We start from the raw sequence: 19,291 nt of genomic DNA on the forward strand, positions 1-19,291 counted from the left end.
GGTTTTGATAAACAATCCAAATTTGACAATAACATATTTTCTTTTATATTAGCACACCTCAGAATGCTGAATGTTTCAGGAATGCAAACATGGTATGCCACCCCCACATATGCAGAAGTGAAAAGATATCCATGTAAATATAAAACATAGAGTGCATTTCATTAACGATAAACTATGTTATCAAGCACAAACAGTTATTACATATGGTTTTCGATGGTTAATTCTAGGCTAACGATATAATCTTGGATTCTTGGCACATTCATTTAATATTCCAGCCTCGAAAGAAAAGGAGCATCTGGAATATCTCCATCAAATTCCCTCACGAATACCAGTACAGTAGGAACAGAAAACCTGCAAGTCAAGTAACAGTTTTGTTCCGGAATATATCCGTTTTTCATTTCTCAAGATCAAATTCACTGCCCTGTGCTCCGCTACAAGAGATATATTTCACAAAAATATTGGTAATGCGATAAGCTACTCCTTATCTTTGAGTTTATTTTCTTCCCTCCGCTACCAAGGCAGCGGTTAGACATTGCAAACCAAGTCCAACCATCACATTAACCGAACAATAAACAAAAAATTAACGTCACAGGCCTACTATCATGATCATTGTTTGCTGAATGCCTATCATTTTATCGTTCCAACTGCTTTCTTACTGTAAGCCATTTAAGTCAGACAACGTTTCTATATTTTTTCTGAAGGTTGAAAAAATAATTGATTATTTTAAATTTTCTAAAGGTGCCAGGCCGGGAAATAAATTGGAACCCCGCGCATTAGACGATAGAAACTTTTGAAGTGTCGGGTGTCTAGCAAATAGCAGTTCCTTGCGAGTACACCATACTTTGACTGAACGAGTGAAGCAGCCGGATAATTGGAAATCGAACATGATTTTGAATAAATAGATAATCCACTGAAACCATACACACAACACATCACAGATAGAACTGATTTATCGAAAAAAAAATGCTGCTAATTCTTGAGCGCTGATTACTATAGGTGTGAAGAGAAAGAATGGATTAATTGATACATTACGACTGGACGTACTCGAGTACTTAGTGATTCGATACTGAATTGAGTTGAGTAGCCACTCATCACCAGGGTTGTAATGACTTGTACTCGAGTCACAACACTACGACTAGGACTCGGCGGTAAATTGAAAATGACTCGACTTGACTCGAGTCAAAATTATAAGCGAGATTGACTCGTGACTCGGTACCTTGTGACCTGGTTACAACCTTGGTAAAATACTATCGAAATTGCCGTTGATAAATCAACTATCGGTGTAAAATTGAATAGTAGATTCATATTGAAATGTACCCGAATATTTTCGGCTGACACTCGTCAGGGGTAATCGTCAGCGACTAGCGGAGGATTGGAAAGAATATTGTTGTATATCAACAATCGTATAACAAAATATACCGGTGTAAAAGGTGGAATAATTTCAGACTCGAGTACGCCCAGCCCTAAATAAAACGGAAAAATAGAAATAAAAGACCATTATTAATAATATGTCACCCAAGTCGGCGAAGACAAGCAAAAAAATGAAACGATACCTTGGACAAGTTGTGACATAAATAACGCTTCGAGAAAATTCAGAACAGTGGATAGTAGGGTTGTTCGAAAAAAAGAGTTTTTTCCGACAAATTCAACTGGTCATTCCATAAAATTGCGCACCAAACTTGGCTCAAGTGTGCAGAAACGAAGTTATTGCAGTAAGAAAATATTCAATTTACCGAAAAAAACTTGAGTTTACTTCAAATTTTAGTTTTCGTGAATTTTTCAAGTTTGAAAAAAAAACGCGGCAGAAACTAGGTACCAATCCAACTAGCAGAAGTGAAATTATTGGAGCGCAAAATTTTTAATTTGAAAAAAAGAGTATTTACGGCGGCAAATTTCTTTTTTTTCCAGGTTTTGGCTTCGACAACTGTTTTCGGCCAATTTTGGGGCGCTGAATCCGAAAATGAACTTACATTTTCTCTATCACATCACGTTTTTGAGATATGAAATATCTCTGCTTTGTGAAAAATCAATCCACCCCCCCTCTGTTGTCAAGACAAAGAATTCTGATGCAATAAACACAGTTTTACCACAATAATCTAGCTTTAATTAGCAAACAAGCGTTCTGTATTGTATTCACACAAATTCGCGTTGTCTTTATGAAAATTTCATGCCTCGGAATGTTTTAGTCGACTTGACTATTCCATGGGGTTGACAGTGAAATTTGAAAAAAAAAAATATTTTTTAATAAACTGAACAGACACGCTTCTACAGGTTGGGATGGAGCCAAATTTGGTGCACAGCTAAAAATCGGATGACCAGTAGAATTTGACGAGAATATTTATTTTCGGACAACCCTAGTGTAAAGCTTACGACACTTTAGACTTGGTAACATATGATTTGCCAATGTCATTTTTGTCTATGCTCTGTTTTTCATCGGTAGCGCGAACACGCACGCAGGCCCTCGCGCTGGACAGCACCAGATGAATAGTCCATTGCCACGTCTTTACAGTGAGGGCTACGCAAAACGATTGCACGGCCGACAAAAATCGTATTAAAAATCTCGCGCCGAGAACGTACAGCTTCCCGTGCAGGAGAATGAGAAAGTGCTGATGCGTGCACGCCCATTTACGATAGTGTTCTCCCTTGAAGGGGTCGGAAATGGCGGGGCACAGCATGTTGTTGAGATTGACTGATGTCACCTGCAAATATAAAGCATAGAGTATTATTAGTCATCAGGGTTGTAATGACTCGCGTCATTTTGTCCAAGGCGTAAATGACTCGACTCGAGTCAACTTTGGAATTGACTCGACTGATATTAGAGTCATTGTGAATGACTCAAACCAAGTCATACGACTCGAGACTATGACGGCCAAGACCAACATTTCATTGTGACTCCGAAGAATAGTAAAGTGACCACATGATTGGTATTTCATTTATATCAGTTCTGATACTTGGAAAACAGGGCCAGAAACTGTTAAGACTGAGAAAAATTACGATATTATGAATGCGAGCCATTCTATATCACTCGAGCAGAGTTGAAAAATTGGGTTGAACTCGGACTCAAAACACAATGACTCTGACTCGACCCCCCTACGAGTTGACTTGGACTCGGTGGTGAATTGAAAATAACTCGACTTGACTCGAGTTTAAACTATAAAAGCGAGATTGACTTGTGACTCGGAACCCTGGGTTTCATCGCAAGGCAAAAGGATTTCATCCTCTAGTGATGTGCAAGAAAAATCTTTCAGCATGTGTATTTTTATGGGCTGGGCATAATAATTCCAGTGACACTGGAATCTGAATCGAGTATTTTGAAAGATAGGAGTTTAGTTGTGAGAAAAAAAATTCGAGTACCGTAAACCGGGGTAACTTAGGACTTAAGGGTAACTTTGGACACTAAGCAGTAAAAGATTTAAATGGTTATAGATGAAAAAGGGTTGCCGCTGGATGTCCAATTCTTTTTCATGAGGCAACAGTACTACAAGTAGTCTCTATAAAAGGTGGATTCATTTCACTACCAGATAAACTTGACCCAACGTCGATAAATTAATGGAGGGGGTCAATTTCGTCAAAATTGATGGCCAATAAACTTCTTACAGCCAAACATAGATAGCATGTGATTCACATATTCAAAACTTGGCAGCAGATACCTCTAAGTAGTCTTAATCCATGGCCAAAATCTCAGTGGGCTCACCCTTAGATCAATACAAGAAAATGTGATGTCCAAAGTTACCCCGTCAAATTTTATCAGAACGGGGCAACTTTGGACAGTGAAAAATGTGATATTTAGAGCTCTGGAAAGTGGCTGCTTCATCTGTGTCAAAGGGTATTGTCAACTATATTCCTTATGACCGGCCTGATGGCTTCTTAAAATGGAATGAGAAGGTTAATAAATTAAGAGTTTGTCAAAATATGAAAAAATGGGTAGGCAATGAGCTGAGAGATTGTAATCGGGTGTAAGCTACTTGAAAAACTTATCACATACTCCTAAAGATGCGCCTGCTGAATATGGGATATCGTAAATTACGACAAATATATCCATCAGAGGACATAGGAAAGGGAAAATATATCTTTTCTAGAACAGTAATATATTCGAAATCGGCAATAAATCGCACTAACATACTTAATGTTTGCTGTTGATTGCTGACACTGCCAGTGGGATACCCCATTGTCACCATACGTTATTATAAGTCCCAATTAGTGAAGGCATGAGGGAAAATTGAGTAAAGGGATGAATAAGGGGGCATTAGCCTTCATAAACTACCTATTTTTTTTTGGGGGGGGGGGGGGGGATTAGGTAAAAATCATGCAATAGGCCAGACATTTACTATTTTGTTTCAGTTTTGGTCACTGCTCTCATCAACTCTTACCAAATAAGCCTCATTTCAGACGTTTCATAAACAATAGAGGGTAAAGGCATACAAAAAACTACATTGTCCAAAGTTACCCCACATGCACGGGTAACTTTGGACACTGATAATTTACAAAAATAAGGTACTTATTTATGACCATGAAGATTTTGGATTAGTTAATTCTAATCTTTGCTCCATGACTCCAAAAAAACACAAAAATTGCCTCCCCTACACCCTAGCATTTCCAAGATACAAAGCGGAATTGTTGAGAATTGTCCAATGTTACCCCGGTTTACGGTACTGAAAATATATACTATGTACAGAAGAAAAAGGTAGGTAGTATTAACAACGACAGTGGATATTTCCAATATCTATTCTACTCACCAAACCGAGGCTTTGCAGCACAAGGAAATGATACATAGCACATACGCCGGTGCTAGTCACCGCCCACCAGACGCACCCGGTAGGATCGGGTGTATAGGATCCCCCGAGAGAGATGAGATAAACGGGCACGAGATAAAGCAGAATATGCTGGATCCAATAAATGGCTTGCTCGAACGGAAGGAATCTCGTGTTGACGACGTAGAAGATTAGAGCCAGCAAAGGGCCGTTCAGAAGATATAGGTGTATTCTGAACAGGGTGTTTTTTTTTCAAAATTTAAACCATCCGAGCAGGTGTTCCTGTGACTGCGGAACATTCCTAAGCACAAATATCTCCGATAATGACCGTGACCATTGTCTCCTAGGCTTCACCAAACAATCAGACAATCAACACGCACCATTGCGGAGCAATATATCTATCGTGTCCACATTACTTCGCTATACATTACTAATTACTAGGGCAAGTTTTTGTCGCAGTCAAATCCATGGAAAGTTGCTTCTATTTTTCACTAAAAGACCATATCTTGGTCGGTTGACAAAAAAAAAGGTCAACTTTCCGGCTCAGCTCCCGAAATACCCGTTAGAGCATTACTTCAGAGCTGTTTTACGGTATTTCAGTCGAATTTGGCCGTGTATTTCACCATAATTCTAAAAAAAACAGTGGCATAATCAAGCGATCTATTTACATGTACTGCCAAATATTTCCAGTATAAAGTTGGTTGCATGAAAAATCGAAAAAACTTGTTTCATGAAAAAAAATGGACAAAAGTTGCAAAAAGTTGCACTATAAGATTCCTTCAAACAGCTTAAAACATCATTCTACGTAACTTCCGAGTATTTAGGAAGCTGCCAGAAGCTGTAAAAAAGTTGCAAAAACTTGCCCTACGAATTACGCACGACTTTCATTTCATGATGACGACAATTCTACCTATTTTAGTCGCAGTATCTTTATCAGCATTCAACTGACAGCCAAAACCACGTTACGATGCAATACGTGACACCAGTTTTTCACCACATGATTAGCATTCTTCCGGAACCACTAACTTTACGATCTCCGCTTAAAATGCGTCTTGATTCAAATGCGAGATGTAAGAAATATCTTGTCCTTTAGATTTTCAAGAAGTTTTAGCGAATTTTTGCACATTATCGTGAGCAAAGTTACGAAAAATAGCTAATGATATATTTAGAGATTGCGCCTATTTGTGGAATCATTAGTCAAGCAAGTTTTTGTTGCAGTCAAATCCGTAGAAAGTTGCATTTATTTTTCACAAAAGTTGCACTAAAAGATAGCATTTATGGACAAGTTCCTTGAAATGATTAGGGTATGAGATACTCAAATCCATCCGTATCCAAGGCACTGTAGCAATAACTCAGTGTTGACGACTTTAACAAAATCAGTAGCCTGAAAAAATTGACCCAGTGAAAATATAATTTTCGGCGGTCTAGCCTGAATGTAAGTCAAATCAGAAAGGACCTCAATTTTAAACGACAGTGAAATAATGAAACAATCACTTTACATATAGTGCAAAATATTTTCAGTAAGTTGGCTGCATGAAAAATCGAAACAATTCGCAGAAAATTGCACGAAAAATCGAATAAAGTTGCAAAAAGTTGCATGAAAAAAATGGAGAAAAGTTGCAACATAAGACTCCTCCAAACAGCATACTACACCATACTACATAACTTCTGAGTATTTAGGAAGCAACCGGAAGCTGTAAAAAGAGTTGCAAATTTGGCAAAAAACTTGCCCTAATCATTAGTCTTGCGGCGCCCTTGAATAAAGTATGATATTTTGGTGACTCAACTGGACTCGAGTAATTTTTTCAAATGCGTAAAACGACTGGAGTCGAGTCAATTTTTGTATTTACTTGACTTGTACTCGAGTCATTGCGCACGAATCGAACCAAGTCATATGACAGGAGACTAGACAGATATTTCATTCTAATTCAAAGAATAGTAAAGTCACCACATGATTGGTATTTCGTCTATCAGTCATCATGCTTGGAAAATCGGACCAGAAACTGTTGGGACTGAAGAAAATTACGCTATTATGAATGACTCAGACTCGACCCTCTACTCACCAACTTGGACTCGGACTTGACTCGAGTCATAACTGTTCAAGTGAGATCGACTTGTGACCGGGAACCTTGTGACTTGGTTACAACCCTGCATGTTACTAACAATGAATCTATCGATGGAACACTTTTTCCGCTTTTTGGCAACAGTGTTTGTTACGATTTTGTCAAAATTTCTCACCTGAACACAGTGTTAACGGTTTTCGATTTTCGTCGATGGTCTGAGGCGAGCAGATAAATCTGAATACATAAACGGAAATTCCAGGTGCAAAATTTGACGATTATAATCCACCAACAAATTAGAATGGTTTCACCTTTACGGTGCAAACAGAAAATTCACCAAGATTTCAGTAACGATAAGAATCACCATGCTTTTAGCTAACTACTTAGGTGCTGCCTTGGAACCGGATATTCATTTTCTGTATCGGCCTCTACTTTTGATATCAAGATGTCTACATGTTGACAATCAACATGTTAACACGTCTGAGTTAAAGGAAATGAGTAATACCTTTTCCCAATATTGGCGTCTCCAGAAGCCTGGCGGAAGGACCTGCTCTGTTGATTTTAACGCTCTCATAAGTTGGTATGATTTTGCCCTACCAGTCAAAGCTTGTCTACAGTACACTGTTGAACACAGGGCTGTAATGGCTCGAGTCATTTTCTCAAGGGGACTAGCAAGCCAAAAAGTTGCAAAAAAAAATCGAAGTTTTTTCTGGTTAGAAATACTAACATTGTATCTCTGCTGTCACCTTGTGGCCATATTTCACTCAAACAATATCTAAAAACTGCAAAATTTCAATTTTATTTGCTTTGATAATGGGGGAGGGGTGTTTTTTTTCAAGTTCCCACTAAAATATCGCATGCTTCGTCGGATAACTCTATAAAATGCATGGTTCGACCGTTAAAAATATCTATATCTGTATTATCCCCGGGAACAAATTTGTTAGATTTGTTGTCAGTTGTCATTCAAGCATTCTGGAACCCATTCTTCTCATTACATCGGTAACACTTGTTCATTGATTTTAGACTTTCCAAATGTTTGTAAGTGTTTTTCTCAATTATAAAATTTTGTTACGTCACATCACGGTATACCAAAAATCTGTATGAAATATTTGTCCTAAATGATTCGCTCAAGGTATTTTGGAAATATGACATTCAGACCTGTGCTATGCTAAAAGTTTTCGGCATAGGTCTACCATGCTAGGAGATACAGAACTTCAAAGCAAACTTGCAGCAAATTTATGACAAAAATTTGAGCTTTTATTTCTGAAATTAAATTTCTCAGAAATGGCCAAATGGGTATCACATAATCCTTCAAATTTTAGCATAGCACACAGCACTGTCCTCTAGTAGGCCTACTTCCTAAAAAAGGCGTTGGATCAGAAAAAAGGGCTTCACAATTTCGAGATCTTGCATTCCCCGTGTCGGTGCATTTTCTGTCCTTCAAATCCACAATATGCAGAGTAGAACCAAATTGTTTGTTGTTTTTTTGTATGTAGCATAGCGACATTTAGCGACTGTGAACATTTCATGGTGATTGGGGTAGCCATCCGCAAGTTAGGTTTTTGCCTTGCTAGTCCCCTTTAAAATATGGAAACTGCCCCCACTCGAGTCCATTTGTGTACTGACTCAAACTTGTACTCCATTCATCGACTCGAGACTCCGATGGGCAGGACAGATATTACATTTCAACCCCGAAGAATATAAAGTTACCAAGTCATTCATATTTCCTCTATCAGTTTTGGTACTTGAAAAATCAGACTATAAAATGTTAGGCGTTAAAAAAATCAATATACTATGAATGTGAATGAAGCAAGGCACTCAGACACAGAATTATCTAACGCCAAATATGAACTGCCCATAATATTTTCCCTGATTTAGTCGCAGTGAATATAACAGTACAGGTCCCTTCAGAATACATGAGCGAGTTGAATTTTTTCAACATCTTTTACAACAGAAGGATCAAGGTGTCAAGTCCAAATTCTTATTAGGATTTACATTGTGTCATAATAAAAAGATGGGATTTACTAGTGTTTGCAGCTTCCGATTAAATTGGTGGGAAAAAAGGGCCAACGGGCCAACATTGCAACATGATATGGAGCCCTGAATCAAGTTGTCATCACTGACAGTTTCCGTTCGAAAAGTTACTCAACAACTAGGCCTACATATCATTGACAGTAAAGGCGCATATTCCTTCACAATAGCTTGGTCACAGTCATAATCCTGCAGTATTAACTGAGGAGTCAACTTCCTGCCTCTCCGGAAACAGGTAATTTTTAAGCCATTTTCCACTCCAAGGAAGGTTGGTTCCAGTTGATTACTAATAGTATCATTTATCGCATGAACATACAGGACAGTGAACAAATAACACACATATTTCTATGACAACCGGGAATTCAGGATAACTTTTTTGCAAGTTAATGGTGCTTAATGCGACACAAGATTGACGTCAAACAGTAACCATCTGCCAATAGCAGGGTTGTAACGACTACTGTCATGACCCGAGTCGAGTCGAAATTTTTCATTGACTCGACTCAATTTTTTATATGGAAAATTTGTGTATGGACTCGACTTGTATTCGAGTCATTGCACACGACTCAAGCCATTCTATAAGGGAATTTCTTGTATCAGGACGGATACTTGAAAAATAGGCCCAGAAACCCACTTTTAATCGTTTGAATCAACATGTAAAGATTAAGAAAAATGAGCATATTATTGGAACGTGCGGCCTTAGATATCACCCAAAAAAGGGGGTTGAACCTGATTTGAGCTTGATACTGAACAGCAATGCCTACTGAGCACGATGAATTTGTTGAATTTGAAGGATATGGACAATGAGCCATATGTTTGACACGCTTCCTTCCTATGAATAACCCTGCGATAGATAATTTCCAATCAGGAGTTGACCTTGTTGGTTAAAGTGGTTATTTTTTATACAAAATCAAAAGGGCCTACTGTGTGATAAAACGGCCACACAATAGTCTATTTTATAGAATAATCCATAGGCACCGAACCTGGGCATGCAAGGCATGCCAGGCACTCCTAGACACTTTTTTAGGCATGCGGCATGCCTAGAATTCGGTTTGGCATGAATCTGCATAAACCCCGATTGTGTTATTTTGAACGAATCGTAATGTATTTCCATTTACGACATTACCTGCTACCGCTTATGTGAGCGAGGTAACCCGTTGCGCGCGGCCAATTAGCTACAAGCTCGTTGCCAATTAACGAGATTTGTCTGTGCACAATGTAACGCGACGCGATCTCCCGCTGAGATGATCGCGAAATTGTGTCATTGATTGCCGTGGGCTCGGCAATCATCGCTTGGGACGCTTGCCTGCTTTATCGCGTCTCCGACAAGCCTAGTTTCACTCGCTTGAGCATGATGAACAATCACATCAGCAGTAGGCCCGGTGCCATCGCTGCCTGTACTATCGCATCTGCATTGGCGCACACGATATTATCGCTTGCCTACACAATCGCATCTGCAACAGGCCTGGTACGAAAGATATCATCGCTGGCCAACTATCGCGTCTAGAGCCGAGCATGCGTTGGCTCCCATCTCTCGAGCCTAGCATGCGTTAGCTCCAATCTTTCGATGGCTTGGTGACAATGCCGTTAGGTGTTTGTTAGGTGTTTGTTATTCAATAATCTTAAGATATTCTTGGTGGTACAGAACTTAAGATCTTATCTCGCCACACTTTGAAATCAGATATTTTTGCTCATTTTATCGCTGTTATGCTCAAACAGAAACCAAGACGTTATCAGTACACTTTAATAAACAGAAAGACAAGTCACGAAATTCTAAAACATGAAAACATATCAGGCGGCATTTCGACCCACCTGCATGAAATTCACCATATGACAGGGATTTAATAAATAGATGAGAGATTTTGTGGCAAATTTGTAGCCGATCTCGATGCCGAACACCAGACAAAGGAGAACGAGTAGAGCTCTCTTCAGCAAAGGCCACGAATCTCTGCAAAGTAACGGGGAAAACAGGGTTATTAAAGTAAAGTTGTATCGCGGTAGAAAACATACCAAGAACATAATGAGGAAATGCATTAAATTGGAAAATTAATCTACAAACTGTAGATACGATTCATTGTTAAAATTTTTCATTATTTAAAACGGCTTCAGTCTCACCCATTTATGATACATTTCTAATGCGACTGATATATGTGTCCTGCATAGCCGACACTACACATGAAACTCTAATGCTATGAGAAAGGAAATCGCGCGGCAGCACAAATTGGACACAATTTTTCCATGTAGCAATTTCAACGATCCCCATGCCAATCCCATAATTATAGTCTAATTACACACATACATTCAGGTGCGGTATCCTCCCTTGTCAAAATGAGGTGGGCTTACACAGTTTTAATTGTCTTTTCTAACATTCTAAAGCAGTCACCATACTTCAACGTGGCTTTATTAGTTGAATGCTCTCTCAACTGTATGACGAGATAAAACCTTTATCTAGCGTCTCGATCTTGAGTTTCGTAAACATTTCCTCACCACCAACACAACTAAAGGAAAATTCTAAATCAAAAGTTGGTCGCCGCATGCCTCATCTGTCTAGTTGGAAATCCATTGTGTATCCAAAGAGCATTGGACACGGAAGTTATTGTGTCAACATGGACATGCAGTAGGTCTCACCAACGTGTGATATGTTTCCATATAGTACTCATCCTTTCACGCTGGTGTGTCTTATTTCATTGGTATAGAATTGAACAATACATTCATTTCGAAGAGCTTCTCGGAGGTCCAGAACTTCAATATACAGTTGAACAGAATATTTATATTGAAATGAACCTAAATCTTTTGGTTGACAAGTGATGACAGCCTGCTGATGCGTGTTTCATGTGAAAGTTCAAGAGTTTACCGTTAATGAAAAGATGGTATGCTGGTGATAAAACCTAGGCCACTGATGAGATGAATATTGCTGATCAACTGCTAATGTCTGCAAGTCAAGAGAGCAAACTCAATGGGTACATTTCAGAAAAAATATTCCCTGATATATTGAATAGATTTAATTGAATCTTCAAAAAACGATTTAGATTTCGGACATCACATAATAACAGTGAGGTACGATAGAGGAATTCTAATGTAAAACTGATGATTCGATCGGCAAGGTGCAACGTCAGTTATAAATCGGGCTACTATTTTACATAGACAGCATAAACCAGTATAAGCCTAGCACCAAAACACAACACATATAATATTGACAGAGACGGCAAGTACAATATTGTCACAATCGCCAACTATTTGATCTGTCGAACAACACAGATATTTTGTGAGATGTCGTTATGTGCTGAACTGGGAATATTACAATGTGTGAAGCAGGAGTTCATGTTGTGCATACTCTCAACCCGCTATTATTGATTTATATTCAGTGGCAGCCATTCAAAACATACAGGATCCCGTCAGTAGGTCTACATACTGATTGCTACACAAAAACATCAAATAATTCCTAATACGTTTGATCTATCAAAACCAGTACTGGAAAACACATTGTCTTGACACCCGCACAAAAGGTCATTTCACGCTCAATTTGAAGTCTATCGACGGCAATTACCCTAACCCGACTAAGCTTAGAGATCAGAGCTCAAATTTGTACATAAACAATGGGTCTATTCAAAGTAGGACCTGAGATAACCCAAAATTGAAATTCAAGAATAGTCAGATACCTCATTGCGTGAGAGAATATCTTGTTGCTTTGAGAATGGTTCTTATTTACCCGATCGTAAATGATTACAATACCAAGCAATTCAAAAATTCTTGGGATAGAAATTTACCTGCTACTTTCAAACCCATTTAAATGATAGAAATCGACTAAACAATACACATTTACACATTACTGAAGAGCTCCTTGGAGGTACAAAAATTCAATACCTAGTACATTCATATTCATAATGAAATGACTGTGCACTGACTATGTCTATAGAAGAAGTTCATGTCCATCTAAAAATAGCACAAGCTCTTTCTTCGTCCCAAAATTTCATGCCGGTGATGTCATATTTTGTGATATGATTGTTGATATACAAAGTTCTTTCCAATTCTCTACTAGTTGATGACGATTAACCCTGACCTGCGTCCCCCAAAAATATTCGGATTCATTTCAATATTCTGATTCATTTCAATATAAATATACTTTTCCATTTTATATGTATATTAGGCATCTCTATCGAGAATAGTCAGACCTGTCATCTCAATTGCTTGGAAGTATTTATCCAAGATGAATCAACTATTTGGCACAGCTAGAATAAATTGACAAAGAAAATTATTGAGCTGATGAGAAATCTCATAAAAAGCACAAATTATGTGGCTCATAACATCTAATCATAAAACATGACTGCAGACACCTCAACCAAGTCGTCACGTCCCAGACGCTTCCGACCAAGACGTGGTAACAATATAGCCTATGGTGTCAAATCATATTGAAAATTTTAAACTGCAATAACATCCCTTTTGCCTGTTGGAAGTGAGCAAAATTTGTTAGGCATCGTTCTTTTAGACAACTCAACAATTTCATGGGGTTGACAGTAAAATTTTAAAAAATTCAAAAATTTATTTATAATCAATTTAAAATTTTCAAATTCCTGTGTGTTCACAGCTACCCGTTGAAATCAAGGATAATTACGTGTGCAGCGTATTTTAGCTTACCTAACAATTTAGTCGATGAATCCCCGGGATCCAGAAGAGAAAATTATTTTTGTTTGAACACAGCACTAGTTTCATTTTGTGAATCAATATTTTGATTAACTCTACCTTACTGTGAACAAACAGATATGCCTAATACTAAAGAGAAATACTGGTATAGAATAGTATCTCCGACTTGACAGATCGAAATGTTTGAGCAATCATAATGCAGGCTACATAGCACGCATGCAAATTGTATCGTTGCAATGCATTCACCATCACACAACTTCATACAAACATACAACGGCATACTTAATTTTGAGTAAAAGAAGCGATGTTGATATGGAACTATAGAAGAATTAGCGAGGCTTTTGACTTATTGAAATTCAGCCGTAAAAAAAGATTTTGAGGGATAAGAGGAACCATCAGTGCATTCACTAAGATCCCTCCAAAGTTCAAACACCATAATTTCATTGTTACATGGCTTGCAATTTTCAGCTATTTTACGGCTACTTGATCTGATTGCATTTTAAAGCAATTAAACACCATATTCATAATGTAAATATTTTCGGCCGACACTTGACAGGGGTAATCGTAAGCAATCAGTATAGAACTAAAAAGAACAATGTATCTCATCACCAAATAGCACAGGCCATATCATGAACATATCCTATTTGGTGATACGATTGTTGATATAGAATGTTCTTTTCAATTCTACTGGTTGCTGACGATTACCCCCAACCAGTGTCAGACAAAAATATTCAGGTTAATTTCAATGCGAACATATTATTCAATTGTATACTGTAGTTATATACCTTTTCAATCTCAACAAAAAAAAAGAAAATCATTTCAATCGACATCACATACACACTTCCTCTCTTATTAAATGGTTCAACATGTAATCTAAACCTAATCCATGCAAAATATAGACTTTAAGAGTGACTTGACATTTTGTTACCCATTATACATTGCCAACATTGGGGCTGTCCAAAAATAACTTCATTTTTCAAATTTTACCGGCTGCTTGATAAAATTGTTAATTTGCCTAAAAAAACAACGCACACCAATTTTGGCGCAATTCCAACTTATAGAATATAGAAACATTGCCATAAGAAAAAAGTTTTGGATTTATCCAATAAAAATCGATGCAAAAATTTTTCGAATTTTACGGGCTACCACATGAAATTGTTGGGCCGTCTAAAAATCAATGCAAAAAGATTTCGGTAATTCCAACAAGTAGAAGTGAAGTTATTGGAGTGCAAATTTTGGATTTGAAATGAATATAGTATTTACAGTGGCAAATGTATTGTAGATCAACCAAATACCATGATTTCAACCCTAAATTTCGAACATCAATAGATTCGCTTCTATTTACTTATGTATAATAAAGCCAAAACCTGATTCTTATATAGCAATGCTTAGGTTATTTTTGAATAGCCTTATTCCTACGTACATACATGCAGCACTTCACTCGGATATATATATATATATATATAGTTCATTTGTAATGTAAGCAAAAAACCAGCTTTTAATTAGATCAGTGGTTCCCAACCTTTTTCGACTCATCGCCCCCTTTTTAAGCTCAACACCGATCATCGCCCCCCAAATATTGGAAACCGGAAAATGGGCATACAAGCTGTAATCACCGGCGATTGGACTAAAAAAAGGTCTTTTCTCCGACTTGACTCCAGAAGGACCGTTACACCACTCGTAACAGCCCCCTCAAAACGTTGGTCTTGGGCCCCATATGGCGATAAACCATAACTTCTGGGGGGCTTCGCCCCTCGTATCCCCTCCCCGATTCCTCTTTACCGCTACTTCTCAGCAAAATTATTTGACTCTTTAGTTAGTCAGCCTAATCCACGTGAAGCGCGAGAAATTTCTATTATCCATGATTGAATCGGTCAATATGATCGGGAGTTGCATATATATTGCTGTCAATTTTTTTATCCTCAGTCCCCTCATATATTCAGATTTACCGATAGAGCTGAGTGAGGTGTCTTGGAAAATGTAGGGCCCGCAAATAAAAATTAAACAGATTCGGGCGGACCCGTGGGTATAATGACTTCGTTACGTGATGGCGTTTCGTGGCATGTCTGCTATATCAAAAGATATTCAAATCGCCTATACGTCGACGCACACACGATTTCAGATTGGTATTTCTGCGTTGGTAATCAATTTTTCTCTGCGGGATGGCATTTGTCTTGTGGGGTTTTGCTTGCCTGGAAAGGAACATTTGGCGCCAGCCATTTAGGCGCCTATGGACAATTAAACATGTATGTAGGCCTATATATATCGTATATATATTGAAGTCGGTCAGCATAAAGGCATTCCTTTTCCGCCAAGGTTTTCTCGTTCTGGCTCACTTCTCGGAGTCGCATGTTACAAGGCCTGAAATTTCATATGTCTTCCTGCATCATAGCGTGGTAATGGCTGACGCTGAGATGCCCATTTCTATAACTCCTGCGTATTATTACTTGGGGGAAGGGTATCCAATAAGCAAGAAATGTGCCGCCATTAAATCGCACGCAGCACGAGAATTTTTTGTAAATACTGCACAAATTTCTCAAAAAATACACTATCATTTATGTTAATTCAAGAAAAATTTTCGGTTCCCTTCGAGCTCAGGCCCCCATCCCAATTGGGGGTTTGGGGTGCGGCAGTTACTACGGTAAAGGACTCCAATATAACCGTTTTAACGCGTCATCGCCCCCCATCGCCCCCTTCGTCCGTTTTCGCCCCCCTATCGCCCCCTTCGCTATTTTCGCCCCCCTAGACCGCCAAATCGCCCCCTGGGGGGGCGATATCACCCACGTTGGGAACCACTGAATTAGATGATGTCAGGGTTGTAACCAAGTCACATGGCTCCGAGTCACAAGTCAATCGCACTTTCATAGTTTTGACTCGAGTCAAGTCGAGTCAAGTCATTTTCATTCACCACCGAGTCAAGTCCGAGTCCAAGTCGTCAAGCAGAGGGTCGAGTCCGAGTCATGCTATTATGACTCGAGTCCGAGTCCAAGTCATTATGTTGACTACTCACTATCCAGTTAAAGTCTTGTTAAACCCACTTTTTATAACTCAGTGGTGATATCGAATGATTCGCATGTATAATATACTAACTTTCATCACTTTTAGCAGTTTCTGGTCGTATTCTCAAGTACCAGTACCAAATAGACGAAATCCCAATAGTGTGGTTACTTTACTATTCTTCGAAACTACAATGAAATATCGGTTTTGGCCCTCCTAGTCTCGAGTCAATGACTTGGTTCGAGTCATGCGCAATGACTCGAGTCCAAGTCGAGTCAATACCCAGATAGACTCGAGTCGAGTCATTTCCTTATTTTGAGAAAATGACTCGAGTCAAGTCGAGTCATCAGAAAATGGTGACTCGAGTCGAACTCGAGTCATTACAACCCTGGATGCTGTACTATAGTTTTTCTAATATTCTATAGCACAGGGGTTCTCAACCTTTTTGTAGACATGCCCCCCTTTTTGATAGTGAAAAATCTCGCGCCCCCCTTATCGATACATCAAAAAATCCAACCGGGATGATAGCAGTCCCAACATATCGTTTGATGGCATGGAAGGTTATGACTGTTGATTAGAGAATTCAAAAATATGAAATTCGGTCTATATATAAAGAAATATGCAATTAAATAGTATATTCATATTGAAATGAACCCGAATATTTTCGGCTGACACTCGTCAGGGGTAATCGTCAGCAACTAGTAGAGAATTGGAAAGAACATTGTATATCAACAATCGTATCACAAAATATGACGTCACCAGCATGAAATTTCGAATGAGAGAACGTTCAATGTACTATTTTTAGGTGATACACGAACTCCTTTTGTTGACAGAGTTTTGGTTGGTGTATTTTGATAAAAGTTGATTCCAAGGCACACAAATGGAATTGTGAACGACCTCGACCTACGATTCGAAATCGGTCGTCTCGATAATTATTCGCACAAATCGGATTATCCAACAGATGTTTGCCGATGGCAGAATTAATGGCCTTTGATCGATCAGCATCAATCTTAAGTGGATGAGTTAAGGGTGAGCTTTTCACATCGCGTGACGCACGTGTTCTGATAAATCTGGGGACATGTTGGTTTATGCGGTCCTGCAGACGTCTTGACGTTCTTCCCACGTAGCCACAATCACAGTGGCACCTATATTCGTACACTACATTACTTTGTTGAAGTGCAGGAAGCACGTCTTTGCGTGTTGAAGGGAACAGTTGTGTTGTTGTAAAAATCACATTGGTTTTGACTGTATCGTAACATTTACCGACAGCAGAAATCAATTGTTTTTCAAAGCGGGTGGAAATGGGGCCAATCCAAGGTAGATGGATATAAACATCTTTTATTGTTCGTGCGGTGGGCTCTGCTCGTTTTTCTGCGTTGAATTGCGTTAATTTCCTCTTCATGCCGCGGCTGATGACGTGTTCAGGGTAACCGTTATCAAGTAAGATTTTTCGGATGTAGTCAAGTTCTAAACTCAGTTTGTTACCCGAACATATCATCAACGCTCTATGCACGAGTGTGCCTATGAGGTTAATTTTTCTGCGCCGAGGACTAAATGAATTCCAGCGGAGGTATTGGCCTGTGAATGTCGGTTTTCTGAAAACAGACGTTTCAAATTTGTTGGTATTGCGCTTTTCAACTAATACGTCCAGAAATGATAACGAGTTATTGCGTTCTTTTTCTATTGTGAATTGCAAGGCCGGGTGAAGCGAGTTTAAGCGAATGAGAAATTGGTCACACTCCGATTCATTCCTGAAAATTCTACTAGTTGCTGACGATTACCCCTGACGAGTGTCAGCCGAAAATATTCGGGTTCATTTCAATATGAATATACTATTTAATTGTATATTGAAGTTCTGTACCTCCAAGAAGCTCTTCAAAGAAATATGCGCGAAAATTTTTTTCAGTTGACTGCGTCTTCGCCCCCCAGGTTGAGAACCACTGCTATAGCATGTCTTCAATAGAATAGTTGAAAAGAGCAATAAATTCACTTACGCTGAACATGGTTGCTTGACACTTTGCGCAGAATTTCGATCTTTTCTATCCGAGGCCAATGACTCATTAATTGCACTACATTCCTCTTTGCACCCTTCAAAGGTTAAATGTCTTGCACCCCATAGGATTTCCAATCCAGAAATCACTATCATTACAGTCGATTCAACTAATCGAGTCAATACGGGAAGATAGCTTGCGCATTCTTCGCCACCGTTGCCGTCGAGATCAAAATCAACGCCGCCATAAAGCCAATCCACGTACCAGTGCTGCGTGGATGAATTCGTTCGCTGGACAAGCGATTGCATATCCATAAGAATATTAACTTTATATCTGTGTTAGAACATAATATGATGATGAGCAGCTTCAACTTCTACCGCACTAGACCTCTCTACAAATATAGCAGCACAACAACAACAGTAGCGTAGCAGGCCATCTCACAACCTGGATCTGCGGTACGTTGTTGAACATGAAGATTTCCAACCAGACATAACAATCAGAGATGAGCGGATTTGAAATTTCTATGTCCTAATCCAATCCAAATCCGAACCTTCAAATCCAAATCCAGATCCTAATCCATAACTTTTTCATATTCAAGTCCATGTCCATTGTCCAATCCTAATCCGATTCCAACTGGAAATTCAGAAAAAATACCAATTTATGCAATGGACGGATTCGAAAATTTTCTTTCACAACCAACGATTCACTTGATATAAGATAACTTAGTAACCATAAGTACATTTATAACTGATCTGAATAAAGTTTGTCGTCATTCGCCACACGACATTTCAATCTCCCAGAAAACAGGTAAATCCAATCCAAA

At 38.7% G+C, this 19,291-nt stretch overlaps 1 protein-coding gene across 1 annotated transcript; it reads right to left on the bottom strand.

Annotated features, from left to right (window-relative positions):
- Window positions 1-869: 869 nt before the first annotated feature.
- On the bottom strand, window positions 870-18,867 carry LOC145455304 (transmembrane protein 164-like). The gene is made up of 5 exons (XM_080333260.1): window positions 18,472-18,867; window positions 10,652-10,787; window positions 6,990-7,048; window positions 4,737-4,983; window positions 870-2,699 (listed from the first exon to the last, which is right to left on the bottom strand). The coding sequence occupies exons 1-5, from the start codon at window positions 18,780-18,782 to the stop codon at window positions 2,367-2,369; spliced, it is 1,086 nt and encodes a 361-aa protein (XP_080189386.1). The 5' UTR covers window positions 18,783-18,867; the 3' UTR covers window positions 870-2,366.
- Window positions 18,868-19,291: the final 424 nt, after the last annotated feature.

The sequence above is a fragment of the Botryllus schlosseri genome, chromosome 14 (assembly GCF_051294905.1).
Source record: "Botryllus schlosseri isolate E-star chromosome 14, Bs_hap1, whole genome shotgun sequence".
NCBI classification, from domain to species: Eukaryota; Metazoa; Chordata; class Ascidiacea; order Stolidobranchia; family Styelidae; genus Botryllus; species Botryllus schlosseri.